This window comes from Sphaeramia orbicularis, chromosome 4 (assembly GCF_902148855.1).
Source record: "Sphaeramia orbicularis chromosome 4, fSphaOr1.1, whole genome shotgun sequence".
Taxonomy (NCBI): domain Eukaryota; kingdom Metazoa; phylum Chordata; class Actinopteri; order Kurtiformes; family Apogonidae; genus Sphaeramia; species Sphaeramia orbicularis.
The window spans coordinates 10,966,750-10,984,044 of record NC_043960.1 but is presented as its reverse complement, the minus strand read 5'-3'; the positions used below and the strand labels follow the sequence as shown (position 1 = coordinate 10,984,044).

General features: G+C 38.0%; 1 protein-coding gene across 2 annotated transcripts in view; it reads right to left on the bottom strand.

The window, feature by feature from the left end:
- Positions 1 to 9,518: 9,518 nt before the first annotated feature.
- The window catches only part of tie1 (tyrosine kinase with immunoglobulin-like and EGF-like domains 1), a 32,066-nt gene continuing 24,289 nt past the window's right edge, over positions 9,519 to 17,295 (bottom strand). For both annotated transcript variants that reach the window (XM_030132782.1, XM_030132783.1), the window contains 7 exons: positions 15,793 to 15,983; positions 15,536 to 15,649; positions 14,764 to 14,834; positions 12,788 to 12,828; positions 11,921 to 12,017; positions 11,737 to 11,836; positions 9,519 to 10,459 (listed from right to left, as the gene is read on the bottom strand). In XM_030132782.1, coding sequence (XP_029988642.1) covers positions 10,388 to 10,459; positions 11,737 to 11,836; positions 11,921 to 12,017; positions 12,788 to 12,828; positions 14,764 to 14,834; positions 15,536 to 15,649; positions 15,793 to 15,983 — 686 coding nt within the window. In that variant the 3' untranslated portion in view covers positions 9,519 to 10,387. The remainder of the gene's footprint in view (positions 10,460 to 11,736; positions 11,837 to 11,920; positions 12,018 to 12,787; positions 12,829 to 14,763; positions 14,835 to 15,535; positions 15,650 to 15,792; positions 15,984 to 17,295) is intronic.

Below are 17,295 nucleotides of genomic sequence, written 5' to 3'. Positions count from 1 at the left end.
GAATAACAGCTTGTGCATGAGCAACAAAAAAGACAGGAAAGAAAACTGTGGGAGGAGTAACTAAGGTAGAAGCTAAAATTGCAGTTAACAATAACACTGGTCTGCAAGGAAAATGCTTCCAGAATAAAAGTAATGAAATTTTACCACATGAGAGTCACTGATAAAGAAAAATCAAGTAAAAAATGCTGGTTGGCTGAACTTTCCAAGATACAGCCTTGGGTCAAAATGTGAAATTCAAGAATTAACGAGAGAATGGGTTTGACTCAAAAGGAATATTTGTCTCAGAGCTACAAGATCTACTTCAAAACACTGTCTGCACATTAGAATACATTCACTTTACAGGTTCTATGTAGTGGAAGATTTATAAAACTGCTCTATAAATGTACAACCAATATATATGTGTAATACCACTTAATCATATACCTTGAAAACATCAGCAAACCGGCACTTTTGTTATTTATTTTCCAATTAATCTTATTAAAATACGTAACATTTAGTACATTTAATCTCTGAAGCAAATCATTTCTAAAAAATTATAGACCAGTGTAATAAAAGGATCAATCATGTGGCTGGACTTGGATTTCTTTAATCTAAAAAAATAACATGATTAAGATAAACGCTTGTTAAAGGAGGAAAAAATTAAATTTGGGTTTGTGGGACTGATCATGGATCTATGGGTGTATATCTGGCCCTCAACATTCAATCTTCATGTAGAAACCGGGATGTATTCTATGACCCTATTTGAATTTCAGCTCAAATTTTTGAACTGTTCAGTCTTGCTCTTTTCACTTGAAAAACATTTCTAAACTCAGGTTCAGTGTTGTATTTCAGAGATGATGAGTCAGTGATAAACGCCTTCGTTTCTGCTCTTGCACTATTACAATACACTGTATAGTTGTCTCAGTCAGGGATCCATTGCGCAATAATATTTAGTTTAGTTGAGTAAAAGCACAGTCTCTGGTTTCAGGAGCTGATTTCCAAAACAAACAGCTCGTGTGCAGGTAACACATCAGGCAAAAGCCTCACAGAGAAGTCACACATCAGACAAACATTCAATGCTCAAATAAAAGACCTAAAACTGGCAAGTACACAGGTAAGCAATCACTTAACCCTTTATGAGGCACGCACAGAAATAGTCTGAAATTCCAAACTTCAACATTAGGGTGTTATTGGAGGAGATAAGACTTTATTACTCGTGAAATTTTTCAAAAATGTATAGAAAATCAAGGTCAATGAGGTTACCATATTTGGTTCCTTACCGGCAAGTGGCAAAAAAATAAAATCCGACAAGTATATATATAAAATCCAAGAAAAACGTGTAAGGTGAAAGGAACATGCATTTTAGAACATCACTTTTAGAACATAAGTTGACACATTATCCCTTTGAACATCTTTCCTTACATTATTACCATTACTTCATGGTACCTAACAAAGCAGGTACAATCACTGTTCATGCAGAGGTGGACCTTGGAGACCCTGTAGACCACATTGGACCTGAGATTGTTGCCTCACTGTCCTCAGTAACTGGTGCTGTCACTGTCTTTTAATGTGTGTGGAAATGACCAAAAATAGTCACTTGCCTGATAAAGCGTTATTTGGTCCATAGACGAAAAAAACACAAAAAAGCACTGCCACAAACTAAGGATTAAAGAGAGTCTGAAAAAAAATAAAAAATAAAAATAAAACAACCTGAGCCAGAAAACTGCAAGCAAAAAAGGCAAAAAAAACAAGCTGAGTCCAGAGTTCAGCAAGTGAGATGAATCTAAATAATCTGATAAACAGTTACACTCAGGCAACTGCTCAAAAAGCCAGATGATAATGATGAGCTGCAGTTGTGTGGAACAAAAGAAAGGTGCATGAGAGGAAGGGAGATAAAAACTGGCAAGGTTAACTTGAACAGGGCTCCTGACACTTTCAGGGATGATGACATGTACAATATGCCCATTTTATAGGCTCTAATGTACCCCTATACCTTTGGAAATGTAGGCATTTGAATAGAGCTCTGATAATACTCTCTATGGTCTGTCTCTCTGTAATCCAGAGTATCCTGTGTCATTCATCATCATTTGACCACAGAATTATTACCTTTGCTTCAGTCCAGTTTAAATGAGCTGTGGCCTAGAGAGGATGGTGACGTTTCTAGGTCATGTTCCCTTGTAGCTTATTTCTGTAATCAGCCTTTATCATGCATTTGTGGATGGCATGGTGAACTGTGGCCATAGACAGATTTCTGGAAGTGAGCATAAACAGTGAATTCTGTTACAACATGACAACATGAGAAAAATGGAAATTATGATCACCAGTGATCTTCCTGGAAAACAGGTTAAAGTTGACATTTCTTAAAGGTATTTGAGCTATCAAATGTCACTTAGATTGAAGACTAAGGCTACGTTCAGATAGCAGGTCTTAATGCACAATTCGGATTTTTTGATGAAATCTGATTTTTTTTTTGTGTGTGTGTTCCTTCATATTACACATTAAATGTGATCTATCAGTTTTGAGTTTGAAGTGAATGTGACCCTGAAGTGACCCGCATACAGGGTAGGGAAGCAAAATTTACAATGAACATATAGTTGTTTTTTCTCAGCAGGCACTAAGTCAATTGTTTTGAAACCAAACATATATTGATGTCATAATCATACCTAACACTATTATCCATACCTTTTCAGAAACTTTTGCCCATATGAGTAATCAGGAAAGCAAACGTCAGAGTGTGTGATTTGCTGAATGCACTCGTCACACCAAAGGAGATTTCAAAAATAGTTGGAGTGTCCATAAAGACTGTTTATAATGTAAAGAAGAGAATGACTATGAGCAAAACTATTACGAGAAAGTCTGGAAGATACTATTAAAGAAGAATGGGAGAAGTTGTCACCTGAATATTTGAGGAACACTTGCGCAAGTTTCAGGAAGCATGTGAAGGCAGTTATTGAGAAAGGAGGAGGACACATAGAATAAAAACATTTTCTATTATGTCAATTTTCTTGTGGCAAATAAATTCTCATGACTTTCAATAAACTAATTGGTCATACACTGTCTTTTAATCCCTGCCTCAAAATATTGTAAATTTTGCTTCCCCACCCTGTACACAAAAGTGGATCTGACGTAATACGTGACCATGCAGGCACACACTGTGTTTAGGGGAAGTGACACGGCTGGGATGCAGAATTGTAACATTTGTCACATTTCAAGGGCATAAAGGTCGGATAAAGGCGATCTGGCTGTTCAGACTGATGTCACATTGCAAAATATCAGATATATAGCGGATTTAGGACCACTTATGAAAGTGGCCTGGATTAGATTTGAAAAAATCGGACTTGTGCTGTTCAAACTGTCTAACAGATCAGATACAGGTCACATATAGGCAAAAAAATCGGATTTGGGCCACATTTGTCTGCAGTCTGAACGTAGCCTAACAGTGATCATGTAGTCTCAGATAAGTCATCCAGACTGTATGAAAATGATCAACTCCTGTATCTTTATTAGGCTGTTAGAATCTATTTATGCATGCAGGGAAAGAATAATTATATAGTTTCATCTAGTTGTTTAAAAAAAAAAAAAAACTGTTTAATGACACAATTTAATTTCGAATTTTAATGCCTCTTCATCAGTGACAGCTGTGAAAGCTACAGATGTTGTTTTATTTATCATGTGAACAGTTTCTAGCTTTTATTCAACACTGTATTTCGGCACCAGAAGGGGAGATTGCCAAGTTATTCAAGTTGACTTTACTGTTGTCCCTTGTCCCCTTCTCCATCGCTGAGTCTAACTTCTAACTTGATCACGTAGCTGGCCTTAATACCCCGTCGAGAGTAATGACCTCCAATATTCTAATTCACCAGCCCTGCACTCACTGCCTCTCCCTGCATGACAACCAGGAGAAGAGGCCTCCTGTTCCTCTTATTCTCCATCACATGCTCATTATTTTTATCTATTGGCTTCACAAAGTAACACCTGCTGTACCAACCTTACATTTGATACATCCTGTTAAATAATTTCATTGAAAATGTTTTATTGGTTTCTCTACAAAACCTGTTTTTCTGTTTCTTAGTAGTGGGTTACCCTTGAAAAAATAAATATTCATTTTCAGAAGACCTTTAAGAGGGCCTCTTTCTGCTGCTGATTGAAAACCCCTGTGACTTGTATAGAAACCAAGCTTACCCAACAGGTGCCGGGGTTGCCCCCACCAGAAAACCATGTAAAGTTATAGATCAGTCACCTGAAAACTCTCCACATTGCCAAACACTGAACCCACCTCAGCCACTTCCTCGTCCACCAGGCAAACACTCTCCTTCTTTATTACTGAAACAGTTTCCGTCCCAAAGCTACCACTGTCACACAGAGCTGTTGATGTCTTCAACAACACACATACCCCCTAAAGCAGTAGCACCAGTATCCCCTCAGTCCAGTTCAGATCAATCATGGTCTCCAAATCCCCTTCACTAACCCCAAATATCTCAATATATCACACAAGAAATATAATAGAAAATGACAGTTGGATGTTCTGCACCTACCTGTCACACTTTACAGTTATACAGTTAAAGGTTTCAAATCGTACCACTTATAGTTACATTCACAAGATGTATATATGAATATTAACTTCTGCAATGGTTTTGACAAATCAAAGTGTGTAGATATGATTTTCCCTCAGTTTTCCTAGTGCTTCTATGTCACTTTATTTTTTTCACCAAATGTTTAGTTTGACATAAAGCTACTACACAATAGAAATACATATAGGGACATACATTTACATATACATGCATAGGTTATAATTCTTATTCAGCTGATTGAAAGCCAGCTAAAAATAAGTGGTAAAACACCAACGCACGTAAAAGGACTATGTCTTTGTTCTCCAAAATGATTACTAGCAAAACTAGTTATTCTTATGTTACAACTTATGTCCTTATATTATAACAGTTCTAAGGGAACATGTTCTCATACACAATTAAACAAATCCAGTTCACCATTAGCAACAACAAAATCATGCCAGTTGTACTGTGCACATCCAGTACACTCTATATGAGTTGAAACGTGTCTCCAAAAGTCCCTCAGCATTGTTTGGAGTGGGTGTAGTACTTTTGATGCACTGAAGAACAAATAATGCACTTTCCGGAGTATTTTCAGTGCTCTTTTGTTAAGAAGTAAAATATTAGATAAGATATAATCTTTTTCATCTCACCATGGGGAAATTTCACAGTTGGCAGCAGCAAGTTACAAAAAAATAAAGTGCAGAGGAGGGGGCAGAGCATATTTTTTAGCTTCTGTTTATTTATTTTCTTGATTGGTTCTCTCTTGCAACATCGTAAAATATGGCTTTTCTGATTGGTTTATTTTGTCTTGAGTTTGTTTGTGGAGTTTATGTAAACTTCAACACAATAATTGTGCATTTTCATGATATGAGACCTTTATCGTCTTTAGATTATTAGATGCTACAGGGCTAATGAGTGTACAACTTGTTCATATTGTTATATTTTATGTTAACCTCTCCAGTGTTTTTAATTACTGAAGGCTGCACAAGTTTTATATGTGTCTGAAAAAACATAGCTTGCAATCGTTTAATTAGTATTGCATCAACCAAGATGGTTTTATCCAATGAGACCATTTGAGATACAACAGATTCAATCTGTATATATTTTTGATACAAGATGTTCCCATGCTCAAAACAATTTGAGCATGCAGCAAAAATGAAACTAATTATCTTAAGATTGTGCATCGATGACAGGAAATCATTGTTATCTGCAGAACAACATTGACCACACACTGATATGATCTCTGCCGTCACAGTCAGGCTTTTGTGCCATCTGGGGATTAATGAAGCTCTTCTGTGAATTGTATGTAAATTACTCAGAAGCCTCCGGGTATGACTTCTGATTTACAAAGATTTGATGAGAACTTACACTTCTATTCAACTACATCTGTGTGGCACCGGCCTACATTACGGCTTTAATTACTTACATTTATGGGCTCAGAAATTTCTTCGCTCCTTACAGTAAAGAAGCTCACTTAAATTTTTGTTTTTACCTGTTATCTAGACTTAGTAAGACTATTAAGACTTATTAAGACTATTTAAACTTGCACTAAGGCAGACAAAATCCACACAACATGGTTTGATGAAATCTAGGAAAATTGTAAGGAAATCTGTGTTCTGTGATATTTCATCTACTGTGACCACGACTTTCAGTATATTGGCTGTACATAACAATCCAATCAAGTGAGTTTTGGGGGATATATATATGGGGTTTTTTTTGTTTTTTTGCATGGTAACAGATTAGAATTTAGGATTTTTTTCTGGCCCATGACCTTTGACCTGGGAGGGCCAAACTGTAAAATTAAAAAAAAAAAGGCTATTTACCCAAACATCTAAACGCTAGACGGTTTACACACTATGGAAATGTACTGTCCTAAATTTTTCCAGAGTACTCGGAGAGCAGAGCGACCAACCAACACTTTTTTTTTTAACCATTAATATGTAATATTATTAAATCACAGACAACATATCATGACCCCTGTTTTCTTTGTTTTTCTCAGTTGGTTATGCTGCTAAGTTGGTTTAGTTAGTGTTGATGTTGCCAATTTTATTGCAGATCTGCTCGAAAATCTAACCGGCTCTTCCTAGAACCATGTCCTAATTTTCTACATGTCCATCTATCAAAAAAAAAAAAAAAAAATCCTCTTTGGCAGAGGTAGTGACAGATCTGTTCCATTAAAGTGTCCCAGAAAGCCAAATCAAGGAGCCAGTATACAGAAACCTAAAACCTGGAACCGATGCACCTAGTCACACCTGTCAAGTTTCTGTTGTAACTTGCCTTACAAATTTAATTCATGACAAAAGTCTATTGTGTGTCCTGATGGATGGTCATATTCTTACCTACAAACAAAAATGAAAAAATTAAACCAAGCATAGATCACAAATCTATGAGTCAAGAGGAAAATTTTCAGTACCATGTCAATAAAACTGATAATCTGAAGGATGAATAAAAACGGTCTTGTTTCTGATGTGTTTCCTTTTGCTGACAGTATATTTGGAGTGCTGAGGTCACACATTGTAATATCATCAAATCTACAGCAACCGAGCAACCTGTTTGAGACTCTTGAACCTCTTATTATACATTTGAGTTGTTGTACAGCTAGTGTTCTTTGTGTGTGTGTGAGAGATCAGGAACATTTCTGGCTGAGATGTTTGATAGACAATTCTTTGGCCGTGGTTTACTTGTGAAGGAAACGCTGTGACAGATCAGCTTGGTCCAGACGGGAGCAGATAGTGTTCCTGAACTCACCAGGGACACTTGTGGTCCCTGGTAGAGGAGCTTGTGGTTAAGTGTGTCATTTCCACCAAGTTCTCTATTAAAGAGGCTGAAAACAAAAACACGAAACAGGAAGCCTGACCTAGGTCAACACTGTCACTGTAAAAAAAACCCAAAATAAAACAACAAACTAGAGTTATTGCTACATGGGTGTATGCCTCCACCACCCAGTCAGGTTACAGCTCACATCTATATTTGTCTAAAGTCTTATGTAGTAAAGACTCTGAGGGAATTTACTAAAAGGTATCCAATGTATTTGTGTGAGACAGAGGTTTTCACTATGGCTACATTCAGACTGCAGGCAAATGTGGCCCAAATCCAATTTTTTTGCCCATATGTGACCTGTATCCGATCTGTTAAAGACAGTTAAAAACAGTCCAACCCAGGCCACTTTCATATGTGGTCCTAAATCCAGTATGTAACTGATATTTTGCAATGCGACTTCAGTCTGAACGGCCAGGTCGCATTTATCTGACCTTTACGTCATCGAAATGCAACAAACATTACAATTCTGCATCCCAGGATCAGAAGCAGCAGGAAAAACATATTTATTTCTGTAAACACAGTGCATGCCTGTGTGATCACATTTATGTCAGAACCTCTTTTGTGCATGCGGGTCACTTCAGGACCACATTCCGTTCATACTCAAAATGATCGAAGTCGCATTAATGTGTAATTTGAACAAACACACAAAAAAATCAAATTTTACCAAAAAATCTGAATTGTGCATTAAGACCTGCTGTCTGAATGTAGCCTAGCTATTTGATGTGATTCCGATGAATTATTTCTAGTGAAAAATACAGAAAAGTATGGTTTAAATAATGAAATAAAAAATTTTATACATGACATTATAAGGTCACACTGAGTCTGAACTTTTAATCATAAAATGTCATTGGATCCTATTTAGAGTAATTCAGTCTGTATGTCCTATGTATGTCTGTCTGTCCATGCCTGTAACCTAGCCTATAGCGCAATCCTACCTCTACCTGAATCAGGATCTGGATCTGTACAGTTTTTAACAGGATTTTTTCACAACTAGGATAAAAGAGGAAAAAAAATCGCACCCGTGATGCCAACACAATCAAGTTCTTGTTGCTCAAAAATATTATCCAGAGAAGATATACAGTCTGACAGGGTCTGCAGTCTGTCGTGTTGGTGCATAAATTCTTGAATTATGTCCAAAAATGTGTTTTATGGAAGTCACAGTTACCTTTAAACACAACACTGTAAATTGTTCGAGTTCAGGAGAAAATTTGTACATTCCTGATATATCGCTTTGACAGGAATGGGGTGAACAAACCAGAAACATAATACATCTGGGCCAAATTTGAAGAAATTCCTTCCAGTGGTCAAGCAGTGAGACAGACAAACCAAAAACATAATACCTTTGGCCAAGGGAGGACCTGGAATGGTGCGATAAAACATTGAATTTAATATGACCATTGACAGCCCTGCGATGAACTGGCGACTTGTCCAGGGTGTACCCCACCTTCGCCCCTTTGTAGCTGGGATAGGCTCCAGGCGACCCCCGTGACCCTAGTGAGGATAAAGCAGGTTCAGAAAATGAATGAATGACCATTGACTACCAGTAAAATACCTCTGGTCTTATAGAAGTTGCAAACTATAATTAAAAGGGAATCAGAACTGAAGTACTTGTGGTGAGGAAAAGGAACTAGTTAATTAAAAAAAAGAGTAGTACATTCTCATACTCTGTTTATTCTACTACACATTTCATAGGTTGCATAGTATTGTGTGTAATTCACTATAGTGGTAATAGGTAGTCTTATGAACAGCTACTCTTATGATGGAGCAGTGCATGCATCTACCAATGACCATGTTTTCCATCTGTAACTGGGTATAATACAATAGGAAACCTTAATGTAGCCTATTTATGTTTTCTTACAAACAAACCCAAAAACACATACATACAGTAGTAGTTACATTCACATGGCAGTGATAGGCAAAGTTATACAAACAAAAAAACACAGTCGCTTTTCCATTGACCCTCAAATTGAATATAAGTTGCGATTGAAAATTTGCCTAATGGAAAACAACAATTTTGCCAAAACTTTTTTTTTTTTTATTTTTTTTTTTTATGAAAAGTTTTTGCGCTGGTAAGAGGTGGTTTTTTGGGCATAGCAAAATTGGTATATTGTGCAAAACTGCAATGGAAAGACCTTTTTGCACAACTAGAGACGTGAACAAAAAAAAAAATGTTGATTGATGTTACAACAAATGAAGAAGAATTTAAAACAAACATGACACAGTATGTGTGGACACACGGGGAAACCGAATCAGTTTTTAGTTTAGTACAGGAGAGAGGGGTAACGAGCATTCAGGATTCAAAACAGATATTTATCTAGTTGTTCGTCACCATGGTTATGGAATGACTTCTCATGTCATCTTGCGATAATGAACGAATCATCGCATTTGTGACTTAATGGAAAAATCAACATTACACACTTCTGTTTTTTCGACGTTTAGTTAATATCAGTAAAGTTTTGCGCAGATGTCCAATGGAAAAGCAACTAGTGGCATAAGTAAAGCTGCTTTTAAGTGCTACAATGACTGTTGTTCATCTTTGTCCATCTTAAAGTAACAGCTTGAAAGACTGATGTGGTCCACAGTTTTCATTTCATCTCCATGTAAAAGGTTTCCTTCTCCATTTAGAGCATGAAAGAGAAGGAAAAGTCCAGCGCTGACTCCCCACAGACCCTGTGGTGATGCACCAAGTCACATAGCTCCACATTTGCCACGCCCCTGAACTTTCAAAACAGATTCCAGCATTGTAACTTGTACCAGCAGTACAATGTTGTGTTTTTCCTGGAACTAGTTTGCAGTGACAGGGGTCATATTTCCCAGAAAGGTTAGTAGACCAGCTATACTCCACATCTCGTGACGCCTCTTATACTTCCACACAGTGTCCTTTCACAGTCCTTCCTCTATAGCTGGGTGGTTTTGGTGAAGCGCCTGGTCCTCCTGTCTCGGCGATGAGAAACAGGGGGGTGGCAGTAGCGTGGCGACCATCCTCGGGACTTTCTTGTGGTGCTACGTGGCGTTCTAGGGTCTGGGGGGGCTGGTAGTCAGGCCTCCTCGGCTGTGGCATCTATTCCAGCGTAAGTGAAGTTCTCGAAGAGGGCCATGTTCACATAAGCCTGGAAGATTTGAATGAAAGATTTCAGTCCCTTCAGTAAATATATGGATTTATATACAGTACTATTCAGAGGTCTCAGACCACCTTCACCTTTGATGTATTTGCAGGTTTGTAATGAGCATACGTATTTGTATCTCAGCCTCATTTCTTTAGACACAAGAAAATATGAAAAATATGTGCACAGTATTTAAAAAAACACAGAAATCAGAACTTCATGGTTAAAGTTAGTATTTAGAGTGATTGTAGCTCAAACAATAAGAAAAATTTGACAAAACTTGATATAAAACACTAGAAAACTATTGAAGCAAATGTCAGATTGTCTCATATTAAACAACAGAGTTAAAGACATGTCAAGTGGAAAAGAAGTCACACAAAACAATTTGGTTAGTCAAAGGTGTTTTTTTTCCTGAGAAATTTGTTTTTAAATCAGTGTATATTTCCTGTATATCCTTGTTGCCTCTTGGACTTTTGTACAGTTCTGTATGTTTCTTCAAACAATGCAAGCCATATTTTTATGAATGGTTGTGCCAAATTTTGCACAAATGTTGGGCATACAATCACAACCACTTTGTAGTGATGTTTACATATCTGATTTTCCATTTCCTTCCATTTCATTTTTTTCCCTCATAGTAAAAACGCCATATGCAAAATGCACTTTAAATAAAAAAAGTAAATGTAGCCCTATCAGTGTTTTTGCTTTTGGATGCACATTACTGCTGTATTAATGTGCATGTTACATTTTTATTGCTATAAGTCAGAGCTCTGAAATGTTGAAATATTACATAAATTATTGTATAGTTTAATCTAAAGAAAGACATCTTATTCTGTAACATCATTATGTAGCATTGTTGTCCTGTGAGAACCACATCTCCAAATAGTCAACTTTTAATGAGCTCAGAAAAACAGGCCTGTTTTCAGCTTTGGCACAACACATGTTTCAGCCGATAAAAGGTTTTAGAAAGAGCTTTTTTATCTAAACTAGCAAAATGGGTTTTGCAACCCATAAAGCACCACTTAATCCATAAGATTAAAGATGAAAAATGAACACAGTTGGAAGTACATCGTTTTTACTGTATCGGACGGTGATGAAAAACTAATCTGAAAACAGACAAATGTATTGCAGCCAAAAGTACAATATTTGTTTTTTTAAGTACAGAGTACCATAAAATGGAAAAGTTCAACTCCCTCAAATGTGCATTTAAGTCCACCACTGCAGTCTAACTCAATATAGAGTCAGCCCAGCGAGCATGAAATCACAATGTCATGGGGGTGAATTACCTTCCTGGCCTCCTGCATCCTGTTGAGCTGGACAGAGATTTGGGAGAAAGGGGGTCTCTCATATGGCCGATCCCTCCAGCACTGTCGCATCAGTTCATAGCTGCACAAACACAAATACTTGGTTGAATATGGAAGGAAAACAGAAACACATAGCAAAGACCAAAAATATAACAAAGCTACATACACTTCATCGTCACAGTTCTTGGGTTTCTCCATCCTGTATCCTTGAGGCAGTTTTTCATAGAGTTCAGCACATGTCATACCACAGTATGGGGTTCCACCTGATGCACAAGAGAAGAGGAGAGTGTGTTATGTTTATGGTAGTGGAGGGAGTCAACATCTTATGACCATGAGTCCAAACACAGGGAGAAACAGTACAATGTAGATGATCAAAAATAGGTAGAATTTACCAAAATCATTATGTAAAGTACATATACAGCCTGGCAAAAAAAAAGAAAGTCTCACACTAATATTTTGTAGCTTTGGTTGAAATATGCATATAGAATCATTTTGATGAGCTCATGCGATGGAACAACATTGATTTCCATCATTTTTTGGACATGTAATTTTGCTAAACCTAGACCTGACCAACTGAAGCAACCCCAGATCGTAACGCTGCCCACACAGGCTTGTAGACACTAGGCATGATGGGTAATCACTATATCCACCTCTCTGCTCACCCCCATACACCCATCACTCTGGAACAGGGTCAATCTGGACTCATCAGACCACATGACCTTTTTCCGTTGAAACACAGTCCAATTTTTATGCTGTCTACAAACTGATGGTTGTTGAAGAGATGAGAAACGACTTATGCATCAGAACTTGTTGTTGCTGAAACATATTAATCACTGCAGTAGTTTTCCAATGGACGGATCTGAACTATCTGCAGGAGGTAAATCCAGGTGGGGACTTTTTTTGGCCAGGCTATGTATGACATAACTTTTTGCTGAGTGTGCTGCTAGTAGTTAGCCTGGGAGATCTGGTCTAGGCTAAGTCTGGACTCATTATGTAACATTCTATTAAATATAAGCCTCTCAAGTCTCCTTACCTAAGCTAACAATTTCCCAGAGGAGAACACCAAATGACCACCTGAAGGAAAGACAAGACAGAAATATTAAAAACAAAGCCAATTAATGTACACAGGATTTTTTTAATAACATGAAGATAAGCATTTATTTGTTTGCAGTGCATCATAATTCGAAGCATGAACATTTCACCCTAACATTTTACTGTAACTACCGCATTGACCTGTTGGGAACCATGGGTTATAGATCCTCTGATACAGTTCATTCCTTTACTTTCTTGGTAAATTCCACTGTCATTTTCAGTTGAATAACCTCTCAGCTGGCATGTCTGTTTCTGTACATGAGATTTGACACCATGCAATGTGGCGCTATTGTTTATCTGTTTTTATGTAACCCACTTCAATGATGATTCTATGACTCTGGGCATAGCAACGTGATTGTAAGGCTACTGTATTCCAAAATTACTAATATCTCCCAAAATATTGGTCCTATCAACTTGCTGTTTTCGCTAGTCTATTCCTTAACCAAAAATACATAAGTATGCCAAACTGCAGCAGTCAGCTCTTTCTGGATTTTGCGTGATGCCCGACACACACACACACACACACACACACACACACACACACACACTTCTCTTTTATAATATAGATTCTGATAACTGTAACCACAGTACATTTAAAATTGCTGCTGTTGCATAGACACTTAAATCTCCCTCTTTTTTTTGCACAGAAACAAGATGTGAAACCATACAGATGCATATAACGTAATCATTTTTCCACATGTATGTAGAATCAGAGCCTCCATTTCAACAACATGAAACCACCACCTTTCACCAGCCAGAAACTTGATTCAAGAGAAATACCACTAGTTTCACATCTCTGTGCTATGTGGTAGATCATACAAAGAGACAAGTTTTTGTTTTGCAGCTTCTCTCAGTCCCTTTGTATTTGTTTATCTCTTGTCTGATCACCATATTCTGCTTTGTGTCACACTCTCACACTGTCTCTCACTTTTACTTCCGTCTGTTTCACTATTGTTGACAACTCTTTCTGGTCCTAAAGGATCCTTAACTTCAGACCTTTTCCGTTAGCTGTCGTACTCTCTTCAAGCTTGTTCTTTACTGTGTATAAATAGGCTCCACTTCCCAGTCCAACGTCTCAGTCTGCATGCTAAATCGCACCCAAGACTTCCTCTGCCTATCTGTTGCAAAACACACTCTTATCACACCCCCAATGACACATGGATGATTTGTTGTTTTCTGTGGTCAGGGCCTTCGTGCTGTAGATTATCAGACATTTACTGCAAGCTGAAAGAGTTTTAGTGGGGGTCTTGTCCTGCCATTAATTTCCATCAAATGCTACTGTGCAGTCTAAATGCACACAAGGCACAATGCAGTGTGCTATGCAATTATAGGGGTTTTTGATTGAGGATTGTTCATAATTGGTTCACAGTTTAGATAGATTGTAGTATAGATTTCTAAAGGATACTAGTAAGTGCCTCGTGAGGTGTTTGTGGTTGGGACAGCCTCTGGTGGTGGAGATGCGATTTCAAAATGGGATGGGAAATTTGTTCACAGCATGATAGGACATATTGTTAAACCAAGACCAAAGGTGAGGTCAGACTCAGTAAATGCATTATGGGGAACGACTTTTTTAGATATTAGATTATGACCAAATTAGTTCTGACTAGAACATCAAGATAACAACAATCTTGAAGGAGATTAAACATCTAAAGGGTGTTGGTATTTATTTTTTCTTTTCAAGTTTTAAGTTTCTGTCTGGTTGAGACCAAATCACGACCAACCTGCTGCTTTAGACTTTTTTTTTTTTTTTTTTAATTTGTAGGATCATTTGCCAATCTTGTTACTCTGTATAATGTAAATAAGAACATAATGCTTCAAAGTTTACTTTGTACAGAAAACCATCCGTTAAAGTCAGATTCCAGAAGTTAAATAAGGACATAGACTATGTTGAAAAGTTGAGATGATAGTGTAACTTACACATCACTCTTGGTTGTGTACACACTGTAGTTCAGTGACTCAATGGCCATCCAGCGCACAGGCAGCCTCCCCTGAAAACCAACAAAAGCACAGTCACCATGTCAAAACTTCTGCTTAAGGCGATGACACATCAGTTGGTCAATAAACATATTGTGAGTGGCTCTAATGTGTGTATGTATGTGTCAAAAAATTTAAGCAATGTAATGCAGCTGTGATAATATCTGACTTTATTCTTTAAAAATAAATGACTGCCCCCTACAGGTGATTCCACAAATTGTTTCTCTAGTCGATTTTTGGCAAGCTTTGCTGCTTAAGTTTTCTTTTCAATATTTATAATAATGACAACAATGATGTGACTGTACATTTTTACCTTTATATTTAAATATATTTTATTGTCACCTATTTACTTTATTTTTTTCTGGAGGGACTGGCAGATGCGAAGGACAGTCTTCAACATCCAACATTTAGTAAAACTAATGTGGTTATATAATAATAACTATATAATAAACAGTCTTACTAGCTTTATTCCACCATACTATAATGAATGTCTTCCACACTGTATAATCATGTCTCTGTGTCTTATTCATCTATCTCACAGTAGACTTGTACTACTTTTTTTTGTGGCTGCAGTTGTTACCAGTGGCAGGAATTCATAGACAAATACAGTATATGCAAGACCAAATCTCAAAGTGACCTCTACTGGCCTAAACTGAAAACAAAGGCCTGAAAGTTCTGAAAATAGTAAGTAACTGTGCCAGACGTCCCCACTCACCATTGTCTTCTTCACATAAACTTCCTCGCCGCGAGACAGGCCAAAGTCTGCTATCTTCGCCACGAGATTATCCCCTACTAGAACATTTCTAGCGGCCAAATCCCTGTGGATGAACTAGCACCAAAAGAAAAGAGAGAAGAAAATTAAAGATACTGAATCTGCCAATTACCAAAAAGTCTCATAAACATAGCAAAGCATGCAACCTCCTACACAAACGAAGCATGGAAGCATCCATATCTGAAGTATTTTTGATCTACCTGTTTGTCGCTGAGGTAATGCATCCCTGTCGCCACATCCACAGCGAACTGAAGCAGCTGTTGTGAGGTCAGGGTGGAGGCAGTGCCGTGTTCTTTTGCAAAGGCAGGGTCAGTCTCCAATACTCGACTCTTCCTCAGAAAATCTAGGAGGTTACCATATGGAGCGTACTCTATGGCAATGTACAGATAACCTGGAAAACACAGAGAGATGGTAAGATGCTAAAATTACTTCCATGATGTAGAAGAGATGTAATTGAGACCCTCTGATGATTCTAAAACTTCTCCCTTTTACAGTTGATAGTGTTTTTCTTCTTTTTTCTTGCTTCTTTTACTTCGACTACTACTTTTATTGAATGCCTGTTATTGTACGCTGGCACAAGCTGTTACGGCAGAGACACCAGAGGAAGACACTCCATGATGATGTTCAGTATCTATATTATAAAAGACAAGTGGCCTCTGTGTGCGTGTGTGTGTCCGGGGATTCACACAAAATCCGGAAAGAGCTGATGGCTGCAGTTTGGCAAACAAATGTATTTTTGGTCAAGGAAGAGACTAGTGAAAATGGCAAGTTGATACGACCAATATTTTTGGAGATATTAGCAATTTTGGAATACAATAGCCTTACAAACAGGTTGCTACAGCCTTGTAAATACAAGCTGGACTGACTGTACATATCCTGACCAAGGAAAATAAAATTCTCACGTTGTGCAGTAATCTCAACCTGGTTTTTCTGCCTCTGTCCATAATAATACAAATTATACAGTCCCTCCAGGATTTCGCGGGATTTTTTTTTTTTTTTATTGTTGCAGCCTAAAATGCCTGATTTTGCGGCAGCTTTTCCAAAAATTTCAGTGAAAGTTGCAATGATTTGAAGCTTCTTTTATTAAAGTCACAGGAACATGGGCATTTGCAAATTACTTAGAACAGTCTTTTTTGAGTTTTTAGCCTTAAAAAGCACCAGGAAGCAATGATTTTAAACAAGACAGGCTTTTTTTCATTCATTCATTTATTTGTTTTGAGCAGCCAAAGAGAGCAGAACGTCACAGAACGTCAGCCAATCAGAGCGCAGCGTCACAGAACATCAGCCAATGAGAGCGCAGCGTCACAGAACGTCAGCCAATCAGAGCGCAGCATCACAGAACGCCAGCCAATGAGAGCGCAGAGTCACAGAACGTCAGCCAGTGAGAGCGCACCGTCACAGAACGCCAGCCAATCAGAACGCAGCATCACAGAATGTCAGCCAATGAGAGCGCAGCGTCACAGAACATCAGCCAATGAGAGCGGCGCGTCACAGAACGCCAGCCAGTGAGAGTGCAGCGTCACAGAACGTCAGCCAATGAGAGCGCAGCGTCACAGAATGTCAGCCAGTGAGAGCGCAGCGTCACAGAACGCCAGCCAATGAGAGCACAGCGTCACAGAACGTCAGCCAATCAGAGCGCAGCATCACAGAACATCAGCCAATGAGAGCACAGCACAGAACGTCAGCCAGTGAGAGCGCACCGT